This window comes from Macrobrachium nipponense, chromosome 4, assembly GCF_015104395.2.
Source record: "Macrobrachium nipponense isolate FS-2020 chromosome 4, ASM1510439v2, whole genome shotgun sequence".
Taxonomy (NCBI): Eukaryota; Metazoa; Arthropoda; class Malacostraca; order Decapoda; family Palaemonidae; genus Macrobrachium; species Macrobrachium nipponense.
The window spans coordinates 88465126-88489324 of NC_061100.1; the positions used below are offsets into that span (position 1 = coordinate 88465126).

Genomic DNA, 24199 nt, shown 5'->3' on the forward strand with positions numbered 1-24199 from the left:
GCTAAAATATGGCAAATTATCTGGATTACTGACTTACTTAAGCTGACTTACTCTGTATAATTTGGTATCCTAGTATACACAGATCATAATCATCATATTATTCATCATAACGTTTAAAAGACACACCATTGCATTGCACTTCCAGACTCATAAGGCTAGGCCGAAGGATAGTTCTTAACTGAGAGGTAAACACTGGAGCTAAGCGAAGTTAAATATGCTAGACACCATCATGAGAAAGAACGCAGGTGTTCTGTGTTTCAAATGAATGCTGCCCTATTCTTTGGTAGCTTGAATTTTAAGTCAGTGGGCCCCTGTGGGCTTGTTCCACATGAATAGGGTTACAATATCTGAATACTATCTGGAGGATTGCTTCATATAAATATTTCCTGAGTTCCTGTAAGAAAACTGGAGTACTTGCTCCCTCAGAAATGACAGATAAACAATCTGTTTCGAAGCATGCACGCCATCTTTGCGTCACTGAACCTAGAAATTTAACCAAGTTCAGAAACTTTAATGTTTCCTAGCAGTTCTTCTACCGTGGGAGTTTCTAATCATTTGTCATTAAGATGGTTCATTAGCATCCCACGATGGAGGCATGCCAGTGAGGCATCTGGGTTACTGGAAACTAATTAGAGATAAATCGATTCTTACCTCAATCTCCATCTTTTCGTTCATATTCTCTTGCTTTGCTTTGGCAGCCTGAAGATCGTAGGCATTCTGTGCCATGGCTCTCTGTTGAAGGAAGGAAGGACAGTGATGAAAATGGAAGATGAAACAGATCATAACATAGGACTATTTCAAGAGAAATGGAAAACTTCTTAACAACGGTGTCTTTGCACTGAAAGTTAATGAATGCCCTTTTCCCTTGGCTGCCAATGACTTACGAATTCCTTGTCCTGTTTCCAATCTTTGGAGGCAGCTCTGTCCTAAATCTGACAACCCTCCACCTTTCAGAAATGCGTTATCATTCCTTTAGTCTTTAACCTCACATTGTTATTCTAGTTTCTGAAGGCCCCGGGTTCGGAAAGATCACCAGGTTGCTCAGTGGGTTGCTCATATCGTAGGCCTAGGTCACTGGGTTGCTCGCATCCTAGGCCTATGCCTTAAAAAAAATGTTAAGAGAGGAAACGTGACCAAAAGCTCATTTTCACCTGAGGATAGACCTCCTTCTCATAATCTTCCTTCTTGCACAGGAAGTCCATCTCGGCTTGCGCCATGAGTGTCTTGTTGGTGAGCTTGGCTTCGATGAGCTTCTCTCGGGCCAGCGACTGCACAATTTGTGCATCTCTTCTGGCCAGGGCTTCTCCTATGCGGGCATCCCTGTGAATCTCCGCTATCCGTGACTTGCCCAGAGATGACAAATAGCCCTGATGGAAAGATAGACAAGAGCTGGATTTAATAATGTACTACCAACTTGGTCATTGTGAAGTGTGAGATGAGAAATTGGACCGAATGAGATACTGACAAATTAAGTCTATTGTATAAGCTGCGAGAACCTCTTAATAATATTTTCAGAATATAAGGTAGGCAATATGGTTATTACAGCATGAAAATAGTACACAGTATACTTATATAATTGCTTCAGTAGTTACTTGTATGAATAAAACACAAACGCACTGAAACTTGGAAAAGTGAATGAGAAAGGTAAAAAAGCTGGCACTCAAAACTGTTGTCATGCTAGCCCGCTTTAGCTGCCATCTTTGCAGATAAATACCCAAAACACTGCCAAATACCCAAAACTGGTGGCAATTTGAAGTTACTCAGAGTTATACTAGTGTGATACATTTACCTTTCGTGTGCGGTTTCTGTTTTATTACCAAATAACATAATACTTTCAAAACGTATTTGAGTAGCGAATAACTAATTGCAAGAACACAAATTTGACAACAGTACAGATAAACGACAAAAATTTTGCACGAAGAATACAATTTTCATCCCAAATGCAACAGAATATAGGCCTGTCTAAAGCAATTTTTGCAACCAATAAAGCAAGATTTTAGCCTAATTTGCACCAATTTCATTACCAATATAGCAGCATTTGACTAAAAGTGGCAGCTTTTGCCAAGAATACAAGAGAGTTTTGGTTATCTGATGTGCACCATATCTGCCACTAATGTAGCAGCATGTGACTTAAAAGTTGCCAATTTTTATAAAGATGACAGCAAAATTTTAAGCACTGCATCTTGATGCAATTTTTGCAAGAATGACCAGAAAAAGCTCAAGCTAAAACCATAAGACTTAAGCGTGTGATAAATACTTCAGCCCGTAGCCTACCAGATTGTCGCAGACTTCGTGGATGGTGTAGGACAAGATCTCTACCCCGAGGTTAACCATGTCATCTGATGCACTTTCGATCATGCGAGTGTTGAAGGCCTGCCTGTCTCTGTAAATATCCTATAAACAGGGTGTGGTGTTACATAAACATAAGGGTCAAGTGCGGAGTGACGTGTTGAATTTTCAGGAGAAAACACTGCATACTGTTGTTCACAAGCACCCAGCTCCTCAGCTTGTTTTGCAGTCAGAATTAAGAGCATGTAATTTTACAATTCTTCAATTGTGCTTTGTTGTGGAATAGCTTACATAAAGTGCATTGAATGTTACATGATTGGAAAGGCACTTTACATTAGTACCGTGCAAAAATAAGTGATTGATTTCTATCTGCTATTTTTCATGAATTCATTTAAAGGACTTATATAACGCCTCATTCAAGCTCTGTTGAGTATTTTTTAATTTATTGCACTTTTTGGGGAACAGATATTGACATATTGAATGTAAATGGAAAGTTTTGGCACTGTACAAAAATAAGCAGTGTACATCTCAAGCTGTAGTACATTTTAAGTTCTCAAAGTATCACGGGGGGAAAAACTGCCAACGTCAGCAATTCTGGAATGTATCACAAGGTAGGTATTTTATGTTGCTCTCACACCTCTATTCAGACCATTTGTTTTCAAACTAAGTTCAGCATGTCTACTCAAGTCCCATTTTCCATCTGCTGTAGTCTGTTTCCTCACATATTTCTTTATGTGCAGACACCTCCTTACTTATGAACATTTTAAACATTCAGAGACACAAACAAACTCGATCCCTTTTGCCACCCGTAAGTTAGAATTTTGTTTTGTTGGCCTATTCTGTATATACAACACTGTATGTACAGTGTATTGTGTTTTAGGATGAAAAAACTTGTCCGTAAGTAGGGTGGTGTACCCTGCGTTAAAAGGATGTTTGCTGTATTTTCTCCCAAATTCGAAGTTTTCCACCAAGTGGTGCCTATATGCTCTCAGAAACAATGTAAGGAGTATATTCTTCCTCCCTAAACTCACCTCAACGGTTGTCAAGCTCACGGCGCTCCTCTGGTGACCCTCCAGAGTTTCTTGGATCAGCTTTATGACTGCCATCTTGCTTTTGCTCAAGAAGTTGCAACACGCGCGTTCAAGGAGCTCTTTGCTCTGCGTGCTAATTTTGACCTGTCAGAGATGAGGAACGAAAATTGGGTGTTCGTTTTGTTGCACTGTAGAAGTTCCGCTTATATAATGTTACAAAAAAAGTATCTGGACCTGTCGATCAGAGATGATGTACAAAAACACAGTAGTGCTTGCATAGCAGAAGTTCGTGAGTGAAATATAAAATGTCTGTGAAACACTTTTTGACATTGATTTAAAAAAAAAATTTATAGTTCCTCATATGAAATGTTGCTTTTGCCAGTGATTCAAAGGCAGGTTACTATTTCTGGAAAAAAGTAAACCACTCATCAAAGCATTTCTACAATAAAATGGACGGTTGAATATGTTTGTTAGCTCAGCCTAAGAGTGAATATAGGTCTAGAGTTGCAACATCTGTGTACGGCGTGATCTCTTTAACAAGATCGTAGTAAACAGCAGACATTAAATGAGTGGGAACTAGAACCTTGAACTTCATGTGAAACTAGGTGAAATATACATAAACGTACGTTTTATAACAGCTGAATGAATATACAAACTGTTAACAAAGAAATTATGGTATCCCGATACCTGAGTAATGCCCGTCACAGAGATGAGGACGCCCTGTGCAGTGTATACGTCAGGCGTGGGGATCGTTATTGTCATGACGTTGAGTGAGATTCTGGCGGGAGAAACAAGTGAAAAATGCGCCTATAAATTTCTTCGACACAAGACCAGCGGAAGTATTTCTCTCTCCCGGAAGTCTCAGTATACAAAGCTGCAATTTGGGATGTTTGATGATAGGAGGGTGGATGATCAACATACCAATTTGCAGCCATCTAACCTCAGTATTGCGCTGAATGGCTTCTTTGGCCCCAGTGCCTGGGCTTTTGCCCTAAAACTCTTACATCCATCCATCCTCAGTAGTTTTTAAGGTCTGAGGGCAGACAGGAAAAGTGCTGACGGACAGACAAAACCGACACAATAGTTTTCTTCTCAGAAAACTAAAAGAGGAAAGAGAGAGAGAAGTAAAGGCGAAAACCCCTTAAATAAGTAGTCTTACAACAAACACCAAATATATAAAAGAATGAGTGATTTGCAACTCATACAACTAATTTCATTTTACATAAAATAGTGAATTGTTTGCTCAGTTATCCTGAGTTGTATTGAAAAACATAACTATGTAGTGGAAGCAAATATTAGTTTTCTCTTACGGAAACCTGCTTATGAGGCTGTGCAGTGATTTAAGACTATTTTGATCTATTTAAGACTATGTAAAGATATTAAAATTTTTATGTTTGAATGACTGCACTGTTAACACTTCTTAGGATGGTATCCAACGACAATATTTATAAAATTCTATCATTGTAAGGCTTTTTATAAGACTTTAATAAGAAGAACGCTATGAGACTTTCCAACAATGGAATTCAGCAATGACAGAGACCAGTACGAAACCTTACAATTATATGTCTGCCATGTTATCGAATGATATCATCCATCTCTCAAAATATTGTTATAAACTTACAAAATTCAAAGGCAATAAAACTGACGCCATACCTGCTGCACGTTTGTAAACCAGGACAATAGAACACTCTTCCTCCATTGATCATAACGGGTTTCTTTTTCCCATATCCTGGCAAAAAGTGAAAGAAAAGAAAACATCTAGTTTATTCATGGTCTTAGTAACTAAAGATCTGCTGTGATTGCAAATATATGAAAATGAGAACGGGGAATTCATCATCTTGGTCTCCCTACCACAACATGTCGCGAATGTAATATGGTCTAGTAGTCTAGTACTAATATAAAGGATAGTGATCAAACAAGGCTATACGGCCCTTGCTGGACGGCAATATAAGCGTAGAATATAGTATTTAAACAAGAAAACATTGCTCTGGTATAGCCAAACTCAGCCTTTTAGCCTGGATTTTCTGCACAGGTGCCACAATTCTATAAATACGCCACGACAGTGAACGACGAAATGTCTATGATACTTTTTATACAAACTAAATATATGGTTACTCTTGTCTTATAATAAAGCTTCATTTGTTTAAGAATGACTATAAGTTTTTGATTGTGTTGAGTATTAAACTCAAGATGAATAATTTTACATATACATATTTATTTAAGTTTACCATTTATTTATATTACATTGTCTGTGTTTTGCTGCTAGCGCCTCTGTTGGTTAATATTGGATGTCAAGGTGGGACAAGAGATACACGGTGGTGGAGGCATGTGGTTTATTGCGTCCTCAATTACATACTGACTCCAGTTGGCGTCTCCAACCGGCACACTTACTTGGCGCCTGCCCGCCATGGGAAAACGTATCTTAACAATGCAGGTACTCCATCATCCCCCCACCGAGATTAATACATGGGTATACATGGATAGGCAATAATAAGAACAATACATGGATATACATGGATTAAATTGGATGCATGCGCTAGAGTAATGGGACAGATCCAATAAAAAAAAAATAAACAGATGCTGCTGTAATGTACGTGATTACACATAAGAAGGGTGTACGACAGTCAAAGACGTCATATGTAGTCATTCATCCAAGCTGGCCTCCTGGCGTGACGTGATGGGCGTGACTCCCGCACTGCTTGCGGGCTGGGCGTTGGGTGGCTGACCGGTGGCTGCTTGGGTGTTGGAGGGGCTGGATGCGTGGCAGGTGTGGCCCTGGCTGGGGCCCCGATGATGTGAGTCGCAGGTGCTTTCTGTTACGGAGGGAGAGGTGCCCGCTGCCGTTCAGTCTGACCAGGTATTGTCGGTATGGGAGCGTTTCCGCCACGATACCGGTATGGTCCCACAGCTTGGTGGCTTGATTTTGCACTCGCACTTGGGAGCCTGGGTTGATGACGGGAAGCATTCTGGAGGGTCCGTTCTCGGTGAGGGCAGCACCGTTGCCAGCCATCTGACGTTCTCTATGCCGGAGGGTTGCCCCCCAGTGTTTGTCTACCGTGAGGTGCCAGCGGGCCGTGGGTATGCCGTCTCGGAGCTGCCTGCCTGCTGCCATCTGGGCGGGTGACTTATTCATTCCACAGAGGGGTGTGTTGAGGTACTGCAGCATAGCCAAAGAGGACTTGTCCGTGTCGAGGTTGCCGCCGCTGCCCGTGTTGGCCATTATTATCCGCTTCCCAACCTTGACTGCGGCCTCTGCCCTACCGTTGGACTGTGGGTACTGGGCAGATGATAGTCGCACGGACACGCCCCACAACTTGAAAAATTCACCCATTTCCTCGCTTGCCAGATTAGTGCCACCGTCCGTGGAGATTTGCTCTGGGGCCCCCCACCTGGCGAAGTAGCGACATAGCTGGGTCTTGATGTGAGAGGAGGAGGTACCGTGGGGGAAGTGGGCCAGCTCTAGCCAACCTGTGAGCCAATCTGTGTAGGCCATGTACATGTGTCCGTCGTGCTGGAACATATCCGCTACCGTCATCTGGAAGGGGTACTCGGGGGGCGGCGTGATGATGAATTCCTCCGCGGCCTGGGATGGTGCGTGAACGTCGCATTCTTCGCACAAGGAGCGGCGATCCTGCTGGTCCCCCTCAAGTCCAGACCAGTATACCGTCTGGCGCGCTCATCGTTGCATAGAGTCCAGGCCTTGGTGCCCCGCGTGTAGGTTGCCAGCCACCTGCTGGCGAAGAGGCTCCGGGATAACTAGGCGGACGTTGCCCTGTTCAAATGTGTATGTCACTAAGTCTTGGACGACGGCCAGCCTCTCCCTGACACCGTAGAAGGGCCAAAGGCATGCAACTTCCTGAGACTTCCTGTTGGCCCAGTCCCCGGCCAGGACCTTGGCCATGAGTAGCTGATACACGGGATTGCTGACGGCGGCATGTCTGACACTCGCCTTGTCCACGACGCAGCTGTCGTGCTCTACTGCTGCCAAGACAGCGGCTGCTATGGCGTCGGCGAGATCCTTGTCGAGGTCCACGTCGTGGGTGCTGGGATCGGCTTTCAAGGCGGGGTATCGTGACAGGAAGTCTGCCGCACTGTTACGCTTCCCCGGCAGATACTTGACCCTGAAGCGGTACTGCAGGGTTCTCTCCTTCAGCCTTAAGAGACGGGGGTTGGAGATTTTCGTAAGGGCCCGATCCCCCAACAACTTGGTTAATGGTCTGTCACGACGGTGAGGTTGGTGCACCCCAGCAGGAACAGCCTCGCCTTCTGGAGACACCAGGCTACCGCGAGGGCTTCCCCCTCCACGGCAGCGTAGCCAGCTTCGGCGGCGGTGAGATGGCGGCTGCTGCATAGCGCCAGGCGCCACCCACCCGTGCAGCAGAAGGGCGTGGCAGCGGAGCTGCACGCGCAATACTGCTGGAGGATAACAAACCCTATGCCCTCTTTGCTCCAGTCGGTGATCGCTGCTGTGGGGCGGCTCCTGTCGTAGTAGGCCAACCCATCCTTTGTGAATTGGCAGATCGTGTCCTGGCGTGATGGAATTTGGTGCGGAGTGCCTCGTCCCAGTACACTAACTTCCCCGTTGGCTTCTTGAGGAGTCCCTGAATGTGTTCATGATGGGGGCTGTTGCGAGGAAGGGTACCAGCTGGTTGACGAATCCGTACCATGCCCTTATGTCGGTGATAGAGGGCTGACACGGCATCAGGAAGTTCTTGATGGCCGCCAAATGTTCCTCTGTTGGCTTGTAGGCCTCCCAGCCCAAGTTGAAGCCCACAAAGTCCACTTCTCTTCTTGCGAACTGGAATTTCTCCGGCTTCAGGGTGACGCCCTTAGCTGCGCATGTTTCGAGGAAGTCATAGGCGTGCCAGAAAGCCCCTTCGATACTTTCGTCGTAGAGCAGGGTATCGTCCACGCACTTGTATTTCCTCTGGATGCCCTGGATGGCGTCGTCGAATCGTCGAGTATACGCATCGCTGGCGGAGCAGTGTCCCATGGGGGTACGTCGGTAACAAAATCTCCCCCAGGGGGTGATGAATGTGGTCAGGTCGCGACTTTCCTCGTCTAGCTCCACCTGGTGGTATCCCCAGTACGCGTCCGCTACGGTCTTGAATGTGTGCTTGGATACCCCGGACACCATGTCGAATGGGGCTGGGGTGTGGTGTGTCTCCCGCAGGCAGGATGCGTTGGGGCGCTGGTAGTCAACTGTACGGCGTGGCTGTCCTGACTTCTTGGCGACGACCACCATACGGGCACACTACTCAGTCGGCTGCCCAGCAGGTACTGGTTCTATGACGCCACGGGCGACGTCCTCTTCGAGCTGGGCCTTCACTTCCTCTTCCCAGTGTTTTGGCACCGATGCTGGGGTGTGGCATGCATAGGGCGTGGCTCCTGGGAGCAGGTGGATGTGGTGTGGTTCCCCCTGCATCACTGGCAGTGGCTTTCTGGCTGTGTTGAACGTCGTTGTGGCGAAATGTTGCAGGAGCCAGGCTTCCAGTCTGGCCGCATGCTCCTCCTGGGGCGGCAGGGGCACCTCGGCGGGTCGGGGTGGTACCTGGGCGGCCCGTCGGGCCACGCCATCGAACAAGCTCACGTCTGCCACCGCGGGGGATGGGGTGGGGGATGGGGGGTACCAGCTTCAAGTCCCTGCAGGCGTTCAGCGACAGGAAGAGGTGCTTTGCCAACTGCACGAAGTACACGTCCTGCTCCGTGGTGCGGCCTTGCAAGGTGATGTGGCACACGGCGGATCCAAGGCACTTTAGCGGGAGGTTTGCCACATCCTGCAAGCCGGCACGGCATGTAAGGGCTGCTGGGCGGACTTGGAGGCGCCACAGCAGGGAGGGGCCCGCCACACATACCTGTTCCCTGGTGTCCGCCACGGTGGCGACAGGCGCTTGTACTCCTGTGGCGGTGTGGACGACTGTTACCTCCACTACTGGGTGGTGGGTGAGGTTGGTGCCCGCAACAAGCACAGCACCAGACACAGCACTAGGCACATCTGTCGGGGATTCTGCCGTTTTTGCATGGGATTTCCTGCAGCATTTTTGATAGTGGCCCTGCTTGCGGCATCCGTTGCATACGGCGGACTTGGCGGGGCATGAGGCTCTGCCGGGGGCGTGGCGGCCGCCGCAGTTCCCACAGGGAGGGGGTGGGTGGCCCCTACCTGCACCAGCGACGGTTGCATTCAGATGATCTGCCCCGGGTATCTCGCTGCCAGCCGCGAGAGCAGTTTCCCGCCAATTGCATTGGCGCGCAGCGGCGTCAACACGGGCCGCCTCGTAAGCACAGCACCTGGCCCTAAGGGTGCTAAGACTATTAATGTCGTTGCTACATTGGTGCACATGACAACGCATAGCCTCATCACTTAGGCCCACCATTAACTTAAGTAATAACATATATTTGGCTAGATTACACTGTCACTGAGGGCACTGGAAATTGCAATCGGTGGCCTTTTGGGAACACTTTAAAAAATAATCGTTAACGCTTTCGCCTGGGCCTTGTATCGCATTGAAAAACTCTGACCATAACACAGCACGGTTTGTAGAGCGTAACACAATATCGCGAATAAAGTGTATGGCTTCCATAGCGGTGAGGTTACTCCATTCCTGTGAGGTGAATCTGGCGTCCAGCGCTCGTTGCAGAGGGGGCGTGCAGTATAGCCTGATGTGGTGGATGACCTCGTGCAGCGGTAGTCTGCACAATTCGATCCAACATTCCATCGACCTTCTCCAGGATCTGAACGCAGTGGGCTTCAGCTCGATTTCGCACTTCTCCGGGGCTGCAGACAAAGGGACACGAGGTGCAGGGGTAGCATGTGTCATAATCCGGTCGCGGAGGGAGTTGATAATTTGTTGCTGTGCTGCCATGGTCTGCCTGGCTTCTTGCAGGGCAGGAACGAGCCCACGGGGGACGACAGGGCGTGTGGCCCTTGGGGTGGACTATGCTGAGCGACTCTGGAAGGGCATGGTGAGGGTCACGTTGGTCCTTAAGAATCACTGCGCCATATTGGATGTCAAGGTGGGACAAGAGATACACGGTGGTGGAGGCGTGTGGTTTATTGCGTCCTCAATTACATACTGACTCCAGTTGGCGTCTCCAACCGGCACACTTACTTGGCACCTGCCCCCCATGGGAAAAAGTATCTTAACAATGCAGGTACTCCATCAGTAAAAGTTATAAGTTTATAACTACAGTTGTTCCGCAAAGAGGAAGTAAGCAATAAAATGGCGTTGTAGCCTGTGAAGTTATTATCAGTTTTTTACTCAAGCATCCTCCCATATGTCGCCCATTTTTTCCGCCGTCATACTACCTTCGTCTCAACAGGTTATGGGCCCAGGCCGTAACAGACTCTATTTCGACGGTGATGAAGCAAAATACGAGTTATGAGAAGTGAAGTTCTTTGGGTATTTACGATTGCAGAAGTTGCTTGAAGTGGTTACCGATTCCGGCTCCCCAAGCGTCGAAGATAATGCCAAAGTGTATGCCGAGATTGTGCAATTTTTGGATGATCGTAGCCTATCTTTAATTATAAGAGATGCTAAAGACGACGGGAAGAAGGCTATACAAGTTTTAAGGAATCATTATTTAGGCTGCAGTAAACCAAGAATTATAACCTTATACACGGAGTTGACATCTCTGAAGACGTCTGAGGAATAAAAAAGTGACTACGTTATCAGAGCCGAGACAGCAGCTAATTCTTTGAAGACTGCAGGTGAAACCATCAGTGATAGTTTATTGATAGCAATGGTTTTTAAAGGATTACCCCAGTGTTTCAAGACATTTTCTATGGTAATAACCCAGAAGGAGACTACAGTTAGCTTCAGTGAATTCAAGAAAGCCCACAGATCTTTTGAAGACTGAAAGAAGCCAGCAAGTAGACCTAGGCCTATCTACAGGCGAAGATAGTGTTATGAAAATTTCCAATAGTCCTAACAGCAGCAAGCCCTTCGGTAGTGGTAATATATTCACCGGTACTTGTTTTTCTTGTGGAAAGGTAGGTCACAGGAAGCTTGATTGTCCTAATAGACATAAGCAGAATTGGTGTGATTATCATAAATCTCATTCTCATAATTTTGAAAATTGTAGAAGTAGGGCTAACCCTAAACCAAGTGCTGCAAAGTGTGTAAGTGATAAGCCTATCAATGATGGTGATAGCATTTCTCATTCATTTGCTTTTACTGTGCATGATAATTTTTCTATGAGTAAGCCTAAGCTTAATGACCCTCCTAAGCCTAGTACCTACCCCTGCTAAGCCTAGCCTTAATGGAAAGTCATGTGATATAGTGCACAATGTTTATTGGTAGATACTGGGGCAATTTCTCATAAGTGATAAAAAATAAGTTTAAGAGTTTTGAAAAAGATTTTGATTCATCAAATCATTTTATTGAACTAGCCGATGGCACTAAAACTAATGGTATAGTGATGGGCAAGGGTAATGCTAATGTGGTTTTACATGATCATAATGGTAATTCTCAGAATGTACAGACGGCCAACGAAGAATTGGCGTAGTTTCTTAATTCATTGTTCGTTATGGAAATATTGCCATATGCAGGTGCCAGATTATTTGCTTAACAATAAATAACATTCCTTTCAAAGGTGCTATACTTGAAATAAATTACATTAGAATAGAGTAGATTTATTCAACGTATTAAAGATAATTATTTTACAAAGTAAGGAAAATATATACCAATGGGTCCACGATTTCTAATTTTATTCTCAACTCTAGCTTCGTGACAGCATACCGAAGCATTTTGAAGTTGACTTTGCTGCCGGTCGAGTCTTGACTCAACGTATCGTACTGCACTGGGATGTTGTCATTTCGTCTCCTACAGCCGATAAACAATACATCCAGTCGTTAACATTCTTTGAAAACGATGTTTAATTAAACTAATTTTGCCCTTTGATCAATAAAATAATTTGCATGACATAATATTTAGTGGGCCTAAATTGGACTTCTGATTTTCACACATGATTAGCCTAGGTCTATTTTGAGCAGTATACACTCTCGGATACTATATATATATATATATATATAGATATATATATATATCTATATATATATATATACTCTATATATAATAATATATATATATATATTTAATACTGCTTGTTTATTTAATTATTCCTGTTATTCTTGTTTTATTAGCAATGCTCGCCTTTCTTCGTATCCTTTTCATAATTGCTTAACATAATTAACTCAGACCTAGCTATCAAAAAAAAAAAAAAAAAAAAAAATCAAACGAATATAATTCAGTCTTATTTTTTTATCGAATTCCTTGCATATCACCCTGTTTCATTTGGACACGTTGGAAAGCTGTGGGAGTCAAAACTGACGAATACATTAAGAAAGGCTTACTTTCATTAAAGCTTTCTTAGGTTGATCTTTCTGTAGTTATTCATTTCTTCTAACTAGAAATTAATTCAAATTAGTTTCACATGTATATCTCGACCTACTACCATAAGCATATTATAAGTAGCTGAAAGGATAAGAAATATGAAAGGTGACGTTCTCGTTTAAGTCTATTTCATGTTTTTATTTCTATTTTTTTTCAAGACTGCTTTAATCAAGGGTTGCTCTTTGACGGCTACAGGGTGTAACACGAGTGTATGCACATATTTTGGGGAATGAAAGATAAAGTTTCTTTGAATAGAAAATATTTTATAAACATGCATTTTAAGGCGCCCGTTGTCGGTGCGGGGAATTTCAAAATAACCGTTATCATTACTGATGCTTTCAAGCCATGGAGTTCGTAGTGAGAAGTCGGCTCGAGTCGCCCGAGATGTAGAAGAGAGCGGAGGTGGCGTATAGGAGTGGGATGGAGGGATTAGGCCGATGTTGATAAAGTATCTCCTAATAAAATGTAGGTATGCTTTAGCTTTTGAAGAAAAAAAAATGCATGCATCATAGAAACTGTTTCCCTCCCTATCTGTGGTATTCACTGGCCACCGATAAAAAACAAAACAAAAAGAGTAAGCCTAACTGAATCTCTCATCCATCAAAGATACGTTTGCTTATTCATTAGACTTATTCATTAGACACCTATCAAAGATTTCAAGTGGAGATTTAAAAATCTCTTCCTCTCCATCTAAAGTATTCATCAGACACCAGTCATAAGCATAGAGCTAGTCATGATTCCTGGTTCAGCAATGTCGTGACGATGCACTAGAATTCAAAATTCACAAATGAATGTTGTTCAGCAACGTTTACACTATTGTCTTGCTCTCTTGTGGTGCTTTGAGGTGTTCCACCTCTAGGCCCATGTTCTAAATTTTGCCGTTCTTTAAACAATTTGATTCATCTAGGCATGATTCTCTCCGGTTTATTAAGCTTTCTTGATATCTCTCCAACAGCAACTTGCACCGAATGCAGTGCAATAGTTGTCTCTCGCTCATCAAGGGACGTTTCTTAGACCAATAAATGACACATTGACATTAGATTCCCGTGCACATAACATCAAAAGCAATAGAGTGAGGTCGCTTGGTTCACACTGTTAGGAGATCGTTATTTTTTTCTTTTTGTTTTTAAATTTGATAGCATTTTGTGAGATTCCAATGTTTTCTGTAAAATTTAACAAATGGAATAGTTCAACTACCTTCACTTAATATTGAAATGATAATTTAAGGTCTATGATTATGCGATACTACTAGTGATAGGTGTCTCCTATCTATTTGGTAATGTATATCTATGGTTGTGATATGACGTTTTTTATCACTTCGTTTCGTTCACGTCAATTTTGCTATATGGAAAATATTATTACACAATAACATAACGTAATGTTCTAAAGATATCAGTGACTGTTTTTAACGTCATTACATACGATTTCTTCCATCTTTGGAAAGAAAAATCGATAAATAAGGCATGAATCGTGCGTCAGGCAAGTGAACGAAAAATTATGAAACTCTGCCACGAGTTTTTTGGCCGACAGTACACTCGACAAGAAAACTGAAGATACAGTTTTCATTAGCTTTCTTTCATCCAATTTCCCTTTTGTTTTTACTGAAAAGACATAATATCGCTAAATTTACTCTAGAATATGAAAATATACTGCAAATTATTTCATATAAGTTAAAACTGCAAAACAAAACCGTTCAGATACTTAAAAACACGATATATGTCCGAAGTAACTGGAATTTCACAGATGGATTCGTTCATAGAGATCTGGTAGATAGAATTTGAATTTCTGATTTTAGTACTATGTATCACGACGACAATATTTACTCGTTTTGCTTCATGAACGGGGATATATTGCATCATCGTAAGTGGTGAATGCAATTATTTTAGTTTCTACAAACTTATGTTTGTATTCCAAAGCGATTAAAGTTAGCTGACGTCAATGACACTCAATGTTGCGATGGATAAGGTAGGTTGAACAAATCTAGTTGCATCCGCAAGAGAGTTTTCAATTATGCGAGGAGAAGCCCTAGAACTTCGAGCGGAAAAGCGCAAGTCACTGGATACTGGCTAACGTAACGGATTTCACACTGATTACTTTGACGTTGCCATGGATCGAATGCTAGTTGCTGTTTACAAAGCTACTGTCTTTAAACATAAATCTTAATCAAGGTTAAAGTAGCATGTCAGCTCATAGATTTTCTGGCTATATGCTCCCATTACAAAGCAGTTCGTAGTAGCCTACAGCCCTACACGACTGCATTTCTTTGGCGCGAGGCTGAAAGATCTCCCACGATATAAAACTTTAATTGCCTGTGCAATACATATTGAGTTATTTGTGGTAATAAATATTATTACTTAACACAGCTTTTTTTCGTGAATGATTTGTGGATGAAACCCGATTTTCAATATTATGAATATTATGATCCTTCAAATTTTATCTAGCATAGTGCAGCACGATCTTGGCAGTCATATCATATCGCGCAAGCAGAGGCCTATCGATAGAGATACTTAATTCATTATATTTTCTTCTGCCTTTCCCCCGTCACAATTCTGTCACCAGTACTATAATTCTCTCTCTCTCTCTCTCTCTTCTCTCTCTCTCTCTCTCTCTTCCAAGTTTCTCTCTCTCTCTCTCTCTCTCTCTCTCTCTCTCTCTCTCTCTCTCTCTCTCTCCACTTTTGAAACATTTAAAAAAATATTAACACTTAATCTCTCAAAGTAAATCATATTGTAATGAATTAAGTATCTCTATCGATAGGCCTATGCTTGCGCTCTCTCTCTCTCTCTGTCGTCATAATATTTAATTCTTTACTGTATTGTTCCTCACGATTTCCACAGGTAGACTGCCCAAATTTTAAAACCCTTTCTCATTGTTTAAGATCCGTCTTTAATAACATACGAATTTTGCGTCAGTTTAGTGTCAAACAATACTTATAAATAAGGTTTCACAGTAGGTTTTAAAAAAGGATGATCGATATTCTACCCTGAACTGACGTTACCAAACCAACATTAACGAATAATATAGAGCCTGTTTCTACATTCAAGCATAAATGATTATAGGACCTCAACAGAATCTTTATGGTGTACAGTTGACGGAAATCTAGAAAGCAACAAACGCTATGATTTTGAAGCTCCGCCCCCTTTCAAGAGTTGCCAGGTGTGGCATTATTGAACAATATATGTCCGAAGATTTAAGAAAACTGTATCTTAACTTTCCTTGCCGAGTGTACAGTAAGTTCCAAAACTGAAGCGACAACTTTCAGAGGATTTCGTTCGAAATTCTCTAACTGGCAACTACAACTCTTAGCTGAAATTTTTTTTTTTCTACAGTGAAAGCTTTATCAAGCAAAATAAAGCTAACATATGATGCACAAATATCAAATCTATGATATTTATAACAATCATAAAAAAAAATTACTGTAATAGTTATTATTTTAAAGTATAGTAATTACTTCAAACTATAGAAACGAAACAATTTGAAATTCTCGTTCAACACAGGATGACCAACGTTACCAATGTATATTTCGAGCAATGTGGAAAAAAACATTTAATATCATAGTGTATTATCAATTATTTTAGCGAAGATGCATAAAACCATGCAAGTATCAATAGAATGTAAAAGGAAAATCTCCGTGACATTAAACATAATCAACCATGAATGCACCTAGATTCAATAGAGAAGTTGGGTGTGGTTGGTAGTTCTGATTTTATCTTCTAGGTCCGAGCATAAAATACCATCTTCGAGAAAGGCTCTAACTGTTGCTGCTACCTTCAGGTGACTAGGCCTAGTTCCGGGCATAGTAAGGCTTGCAATGCAGGGCCACTGTCTGTTATTTAGTGAAAAGTAGAACCATTAGGACCGACACTAGGACCTGTCCTTGCACCTAGGAAAAAGACTCGCTAAATAAAAAATAAGAAAGACGGTCGCAAGCAACCAGAACACCCTAAAATCACCACCTGGTTAAGTAGGGAGACAATAGACCCCAACAACTCCGCCTCACCCTCTACCTCTACCTATACCCACAAACCTAACTCCACCTTTTTCACTTCAACCTTTTACCTCAAATCTTCTAATCATTCCAACCATGAAATTTAAAACTGAATATGCGTAAGTGGGCGTATCATGAAGGAGTGATATCACCCAAATTCATATCTCCACGGGCAACCGGTAATCAGTTTGATCCAGTCAAGCATTATTGTATAACATAAATTTATGATTTTTTTGCGGATATATATATATATATATATATATATATATATATATATATATATATAGAAGCACCCGATCATGACCAATAGGCCTAGTGCTCGATTTTTAACAGGCCTCTGGTTATTCCTGACTAGATAAAAAGGTCCTGAGAGAGAGAGAGCACATAAAAGGAGATACTCGAATTAAAATAATGTTCGCCAAGCATATTCACACTCAGGATCGTATGAACAAAAATAGTCTCACTTATGCGATGAAAAAAAAGGGTGGAAACCTTCGAAAATAATTGTTTGATGCGACCCTGAACGCAAATCCACAAGCAAAGATTTGCACAATTGATGAATTAGATGAAATTATTAACTAACAAGCTGGAAATATATTTCCTTGATTCTTGAATAGGCCTAACCACGTAGCCAATGCTAAACGCGCATATAACTTGGATTTTTTTTTCTTTTTTTTTTACACCAACTTGTGTCTAATTTATATTTCATTTAATCAGATACTAAACTTCTTTGTGTTTTATCAAAAGAAATCATAATAACTTTCGATATAACACTATAAAAGTAGAAAGTTAATTTGCAAATCATATTAGGCCAATGCTTATGCACTCGGTTCCTGCTGCCACTCAATGGTGAACGCTTGATATCACACATTGAGAGCCACAGATGTTTCTATGGGGAAATTTGTTTTTTTTTTATAAATAATTATTGAATAAACATCGATTATTCACTGGCGAAATACTTTCTGTGCTTCTACAGTTAATCACTGATACGTATTGTTAGATAAAGATCTTGACAATAATTGGAGTAAAATATACTAACCAGCAACCCCTCGAGTTTCTAAAGAAATACGATCAATTCTGAAATTTGTCGCTTCACTTCTGGAACTTACTGTACAATTAGGGAATGTTTTAGGTGTTCCTTCTTACAAGCAAAACATATTTTCTATTCAAGCTGCCACAGAAAATGGAGCATCTGTTCTTTTTATCCCTAACTATGCTAAACTTAAAGCAGCAGATGATACTATTTTTAATATAGAAAAGAGAGGTAAATTATTTTATATTAATAATGTAGATTCTACCAAGATTAATTCTCAAACTGTACAGGAGTGGCATAGAGTGATGGGTCACTGTAATGTAAGGGATTTACTTAATTTACCTGAAATTGTTGATGGTATGAAAATTAGTAATAAAGGTAATTTTGATTGTGATATTTGTGCTAAGGGTAAAATGTGCCAATTCAGGAACAGAGAGGCAGACAGACGAGCTACTAACCAGCTCGAATTGGTCCATTGTGATTTATCTGGTCCAATAGACCCTGTTGCAAGGGGAGGTTTTAAATATGTGATTTCTTTTGTGGATGATTATTCAGGATTAATTGTTGTACTACATTTATTGAAATGTAAGAGTGATTCTGTAAAAGCTACTCAAAAATTTATAGCTGATATTTCTCCATATGATTCACTAAAAAGATTGAGGACAGATAATGGTACTGAATTTACTAATAAAGATTTTAGGTCACTTCTTATCAGTAATTGTATTAAACATGAATTTTCTGCTCCTTATTCGCCGCACCAAAACGGCACTGTAGAGAGGTCATGGCGTTCAATTTTCGACATGGCTAGATGTTTATTGTTAGAGGCAAAATTACCGAAGAATTTGTGGACCTATGCAGTAAAGACATCTGCATATATTCGTAATAGATGTCAGAATCCAAGAACTGGTAGGACACCATATATGAGATGATGACTAAACTTAGTCCTGGCTTAAATAATATGCATGTATTTGGTACTGTTTGCTTTGGGTATGTTCAAAATAAAAAGAAGCTGGACGCTCGCAGTGAGCAAGGGATATTTGTAGGTTATGACATAGAAAGCCCAGCTTACCTTGTATATTACCCAGAAATTAATGATGTTAAGAAAATCAGATGTGTAAAATTTACTGAAAAATTTCCAGAGGAAAGAAATGTCTGAGTATATTTTTGATGATGAGTTTCCATTGTATACACTAGTCCTAAAGTTTCACATCCTTTAGAAGTTGAACATGTAGTAACAGATAATGAAAAGAAACATAACCAAGGCCAAGTAGATGAGTCAGATAAGCTGAATGAAGAGGAGTGTAAAGGTGATTCTAACAGAAAATACCCTAAAAGAGAGAGACGTAAGCCAGAGTATCTTGATGATTATGACACTGACACAGATTTATCTAGCATAGTAAAATGTTCTGTAGATTATTGTTATAGGGTTACTGATATACCTAGAACGTATGATGAAGCAGTTTCATCTCCCGATGCAACTCATTGGAGGGAGGCCATGAGGGAGGAGGTGAAATCACTTGAGGAGAATGACACATATGAACTCGTTCCTCTACCTGGTGGTCGCTCGTCAGTGGGGGGTAGATGGGCTTATACTGTTAAACTAGGACCTAATAATGATGGAAAATACAAGGCAAGGTTTGTAGCAAAAGCTATTCACAAATTCAGAATATAGATTATCAGGAGACTTTTTCTCCAACAGCCCGTATTACCTCAGTCTGCATGTTAATGCAGTTTGCTATACAGTATGGTTTTAAGGTACACCAAATGGACGTAAAGACTGCATATTTGAATGCAGACATTGACTGTGAAATTTATTTAACTCAGCCAGAAGGCTTTATTAAAAATGGTAAGAATGGGGAAAAACTCTATTGTAAACTGAAAAAATCATTGTACGGCCTTAAGCAAAGCGGCCGCAACTGGAACAATCTTTTACATAATTTTCTCTTATCTAACAATTTTGAACAATCTTTTGCAGATCCTTGTGTTTACACTAAATGTGAAAATAATGCGAGAGTAATAATTATCATTTGAGTCGATGACATATTGATTGCTACTAATTGTAAGAAAGTCCTAGATGATGTGAAGATTCCTTTATGTAATAGATTTAAGATGAAAGACTTGGGGAAATTGAATTGGTTTTTGGGTATGGAATTTATATTTGTTGAAGACTGTATTAGAATGAACCAGTGTAATTATCTGAAGAGGGTTCTTGATAAATTTCAAATGTCAGACGTAAATCAAAATCTGTACCATGTGATCCAAGTGTAAATAATGAAGTGTTTCTTGATTCTGAAAAGTTAGCGGATGCCAAGCTTTATAGAGAAATTGTTGGTAGTCTTATTACATTATAATGGGAACAAGACATGATATTTGTTTTGTTGTGACTAAGTTATGTCTAACCCTTCCAAAGCAGATTTTATCTAGCAAAATATGTCCTGAGATATTTAAAGGGTACTTTGCATTATGATTTAAAGTTTTCTAAGTCTGATGATGAATTAAAAGTGAGTGGTTTTTGTGATTCTGGCTGGGGATCTTCAAGTGATAGAAGAAGTATAACAGGTTAGTGTTTTCAGTTATATTCTAAAGGTTCTCTTATTTCACGGAAATCTAAGAAACAAAGAATTGTAGCAGTGTCATCTTGTGAAGCAGAGTATGTATCTTTAACTTGTGCTATCCAGGAAGCTAAGTTTTTAAATCAATTATTTATTGATATGCTAGGATGTAATAAGCAACCAATTGTTTTGCATGCTGATAACCAAGGGGCAATAGCATTGTCTAAGAATCCAGTTCACCATCAAAGATCTAAACACATAGATAAACGTTATCATTATATTAGATCTGAAATTCAAAGTGATTATGTTGAACTGTTGTATGTTCCTTCAGAAGATAACATTTCAGATTGTTTCCCAAACCAGTTACCAAACAAAAGTTGTGTAAATTTTCTTTTATAAGAGGTTAATCTTGAGTTTAAGTGGGGGTGATGAGTAATAAACTCAAGGTGAATAATTCTATACATATTTATTTAAGTTTACCACTTATTTATATTACATTGTCTGTGTTTTGCCGCTAGTAGCGCCTCTGTTGGTAAAAGTTATAACTACAGCTGTTGTTCCGTGAAGAGGAAGTAAGCAATAAAATGCCGTTGTAGCCTGTGAAGTTATTATCGACTTTTTACTCAAGCATCCTCCCACATATTGCCCATTTTTTCCGCCGTCATGATAGGGAAATTAAAATTATTATAAATGTTTTCCTGAGCTTACATTTCCAAGAAAAACACATTCATAAATGGCAGAACTGAAGCATTTGGTCAGAGAAGCTTTCAAAGAAGCACTGTGGCAACGGAAACCTGGAGGCAGGCGATAAAACACACGGAGAATTAAGCTTCAGGAACAAAATCCAAAGCAAGATGTATAGCAGTTGGGCGATTTATAGAGTCATTCGCCATTAACATCGAGAAGAGCACAGACGACGATCGAATCTCCTTATTATAAACACCATGGAGAGGATGAGGCCTATACTGGGGGGGGGGGGGAACCTCTATATACTATATATATAAAGAAGCGCACCTAGACTTTTACCTCCATGATGGTGTGGGGCAAAAGTCAAAATGAAAACAAAGATCAGTCTGAGAGAGAGAACTCAGCAATTCACGGAAAAGGAAGCCATCGTAACTTTATTTACGAGACATCTTTCTCGATACGAGACGAAAATTGCTAGGCCTTATATTGCGAAATTCGACATTGCAAATTCACAATTCACCTCTATAGATATTCGTTAGCGAAAAGAAAATGTATTATTTCTAGAGATGGAATTACTTTTTTGTTATAATCTTTACTTTTTTTTTTTTTTTTTTTTTTTTTTTTTGTAACCTACGAGCTACGACAGATATAGGGAAGGTTCTGGACTGGTGTCTCCGGTTGTTTGTTGGTTGGCAGGATGGCGCTCTCTCTCTCTCTCTCTCTCTCTCTCTCTCTCTCTCTCTCTCTCTCTCTCTCTCTCTCGTTCGTTTCTATTATATTAACCATTAACCACCTTTTTCTTGTTTTCTTGGTCTCTTCGCCAAATATGAGTCGTCCTTCCCACTAGACTCATATAGCTTTTTCCCTTTGAGAGTTTAATTCTCGTACTCGTCAACAGAAAAAACAATGACCCTTTCTGCATAATTTAGAAATTAAACGAAGAACCGAAACGAATAATCGGTAACTGAGTCCATATGACGACGAGATGAACAACTCTTAAAAGAATGGATGCAAACTCATCCAAATTGCTGAAGAAGAGTTGGTCTTTCTCCTATATTTTGTATTGCTTTTTTATTATCATATTTTCAGTCGCTTATTAAGCACCATAGCGGTATGTTGGTGTTTCATGCTAACCTTTCTTCCCAGTAACTCAAATAAATTATTTTAGCAACAGTGTTCTGGGATTTGTCGCCTTAATCTCTGCTGGTTAAGCATAGAATAAGGCTAATCCCGGGCTACTTTTGTATACCTTTCAACACTATACCATTTAAGTGAGGGTCTTGGGTGTGGTGGTAATCCTGTTCAATCTTAACCAGCCAACGACAGATATACGAATTTTGTAGGTGTCACATCGCCATATTAAGAATCCACACATGATTATTTATTGAAATTTAATTCTCCTAAACAAAAAACTAGAATGCAAAAGCTTATTTCTCGTGGAATATGAAACTTTTGAATACGGTCAAACCGTTCAATTCCTCTGGATATTCACGAAGAAATATAAACCCTATATTCTCTTTTGGTTCACTGCGCATTTCCGACAGTTTTCCCATTCTAGACTTAAGTCTTTTCCCAGAATTGCTCAACAGCCCTTTTGCACCACTTCATAGCAGTCCTTTCTTTCTCCTCAGCCATTTAGGATTGCTTATACCATTCCATAACGTGTTGGAGTGTGTATATATAGCTACCCCTACAGTAAAAGTGTTTAATTGTTGATTGACCTTGTGCGTTATATTTCCCTTCAGCGTTGCTACTTAACTTCAAATTTCTACAAGATGTTTTAACTTCACATTTGCACGAGATGTTTTTTTTATATTCACAGCATATTTCTGCGTGTAATGATGCCGATAAAAATGTTACTTATTGATGACCGCGCAGTGAGTATATTAGAGAAAGCAACACAGATACAAAGCAGTTGGTTAGCGTAATTTTAAAATCCTTACGTTTCACACAAAAAGCTGTGTGTGTGATTATAAGGCTAATGATGTCTGACATTTGCAATAGGATAGAAAAAAAATAAGATGTCGCTTCGACTTAGTCCTATGTGAGTCGACAAGACATTGGACTAGCTGTTATCGACTTAGACCAAGATGAATTAACAAGAGCGTTCGTAATTAAAGACATTTAAAGATAATTAAGGATAAGTTATTCGTCCCCAACGAATAACACATCTCCAGACTACTTAATAAGAGTGACGAATTTCGCCACAACAATGAGCAGAGATTTTTTATTTTAATGATTCAGTTAAATCCAACATTTTACCTGATACGACAAGCAGTTCGTTGGGACCACACGTGAGGAATCCGGCCATTTTTGGCGAATTATATCCGGCACTTAGTTCAAGTAGACGACGAGGAATCATGATGGGAGATGATGATGATAGTATTCGCGCTCGTCCTAGACTGCTTGGCGACTGATTGTAATAGGGAGTTGATCAACAACAGGTTCACTTTATCGTGCTTGTGTCATCCGGCCTGCTCTCTCTCTCTCTCTCTCTCTCTCTCTCTCTCTCTCTCTCTCTCTCTCTCTCTCTGGGAAATCTACCAGTACGGATTTTCCCACTGTTAGCTGTCAAACATTCCTCTGTATAACAATGGGAGATTTCAATACAGCAGTACACTGGGACACGATGACCTCCGCATCAAACGTAGAAGAAAAGAAACTTTTAGATTTTGTACAATAAATAAATAAATAAATAAATAAATTCCTCCACCAATGGGTTGACAAACTTACCAGAGGAAACAATATACTAGACATCGTCCTATCAACACAAGGTAATCTAGTGTCTGGCCTTTCAGTAGGTGCAAATCTAGGCAAAAGCGACCATAAAATTATCTCATTTCAAATTGATGTTCAACATAAAAAAAGAGAAGAAATCATCCTTTTTTTTTTTTTTTTTTTTTTTTTTTTTTTTTTTTTTTTTTTTTTTTACAATGACATCTTGGTAGTCACAGAGCTGGTAAGCACTCAAGCAGCACCGTTAGTTGAGGGTTCCCGGTTGAGGATCTCACTCCACCAGGTAGGACCTGGTGTCGTGCTTCCCTGACGAGTTCCTCCTAGATCAGGGGTTTACAACCTGGGGTATGCGTACCCAAAGTGGTACGCCAAGGGTCTGTCAGGGAGGTATGCGCTCTAAAAGGCTGTTAGGGTTAGGGGCCTGACTGCCCACTTGCTGACAGGCAAGACACATCTGCTGTAGTTCAGATGGTAAGCTTATAAGAGTAGAT

At 40.8% G+C, this 24199-nt stretch overlaps 1 protein-coding gene across 1 annotated transcript in view; it reads right to left on the bottom strand.

The window, feature by feature from the left end:
* LOC135211665 (flotillin-1-like) overlaps positions 1 to 23397 on the bottom strand; it is a 29241-nt gene extending 5844 nt beyond the window's left edge. Inside the window, exons 1-7 of the mRNA XM_064244932.1 lie at positions 23235 to 23397; positions 4974 to 5049; positions 4008 to 4098; positions 3321 to 3464; positions 2275 to 2394; positions 1152 to 1367; positions 652 to 732 (exon numbers count right to left, since the gene is read on the bottom strand). Coding sequence (XP_064101002.1) covers positions 652 to 732; positions 1152 to 1367; positions 2275 to 2394; positions 3321 to 3464; positions 4008 to 4098; positions 4974 to 5049; positions 23235 to 23334 — 828 coding nt within the window. The 5' untranslated portion in view covers positions 23335 to 23397. The remainder of the gene's footprint in view (positions 1 to 651; positions 733 to 1151; positions 1368 to 2274; positions 2395 to 3320; positions 3465 to 4007; positions 4099 to 4973; positions 5050 to 23234) is intronic.
* Positions 23398 to 24199: the final 802 nt, after the last annotated feature.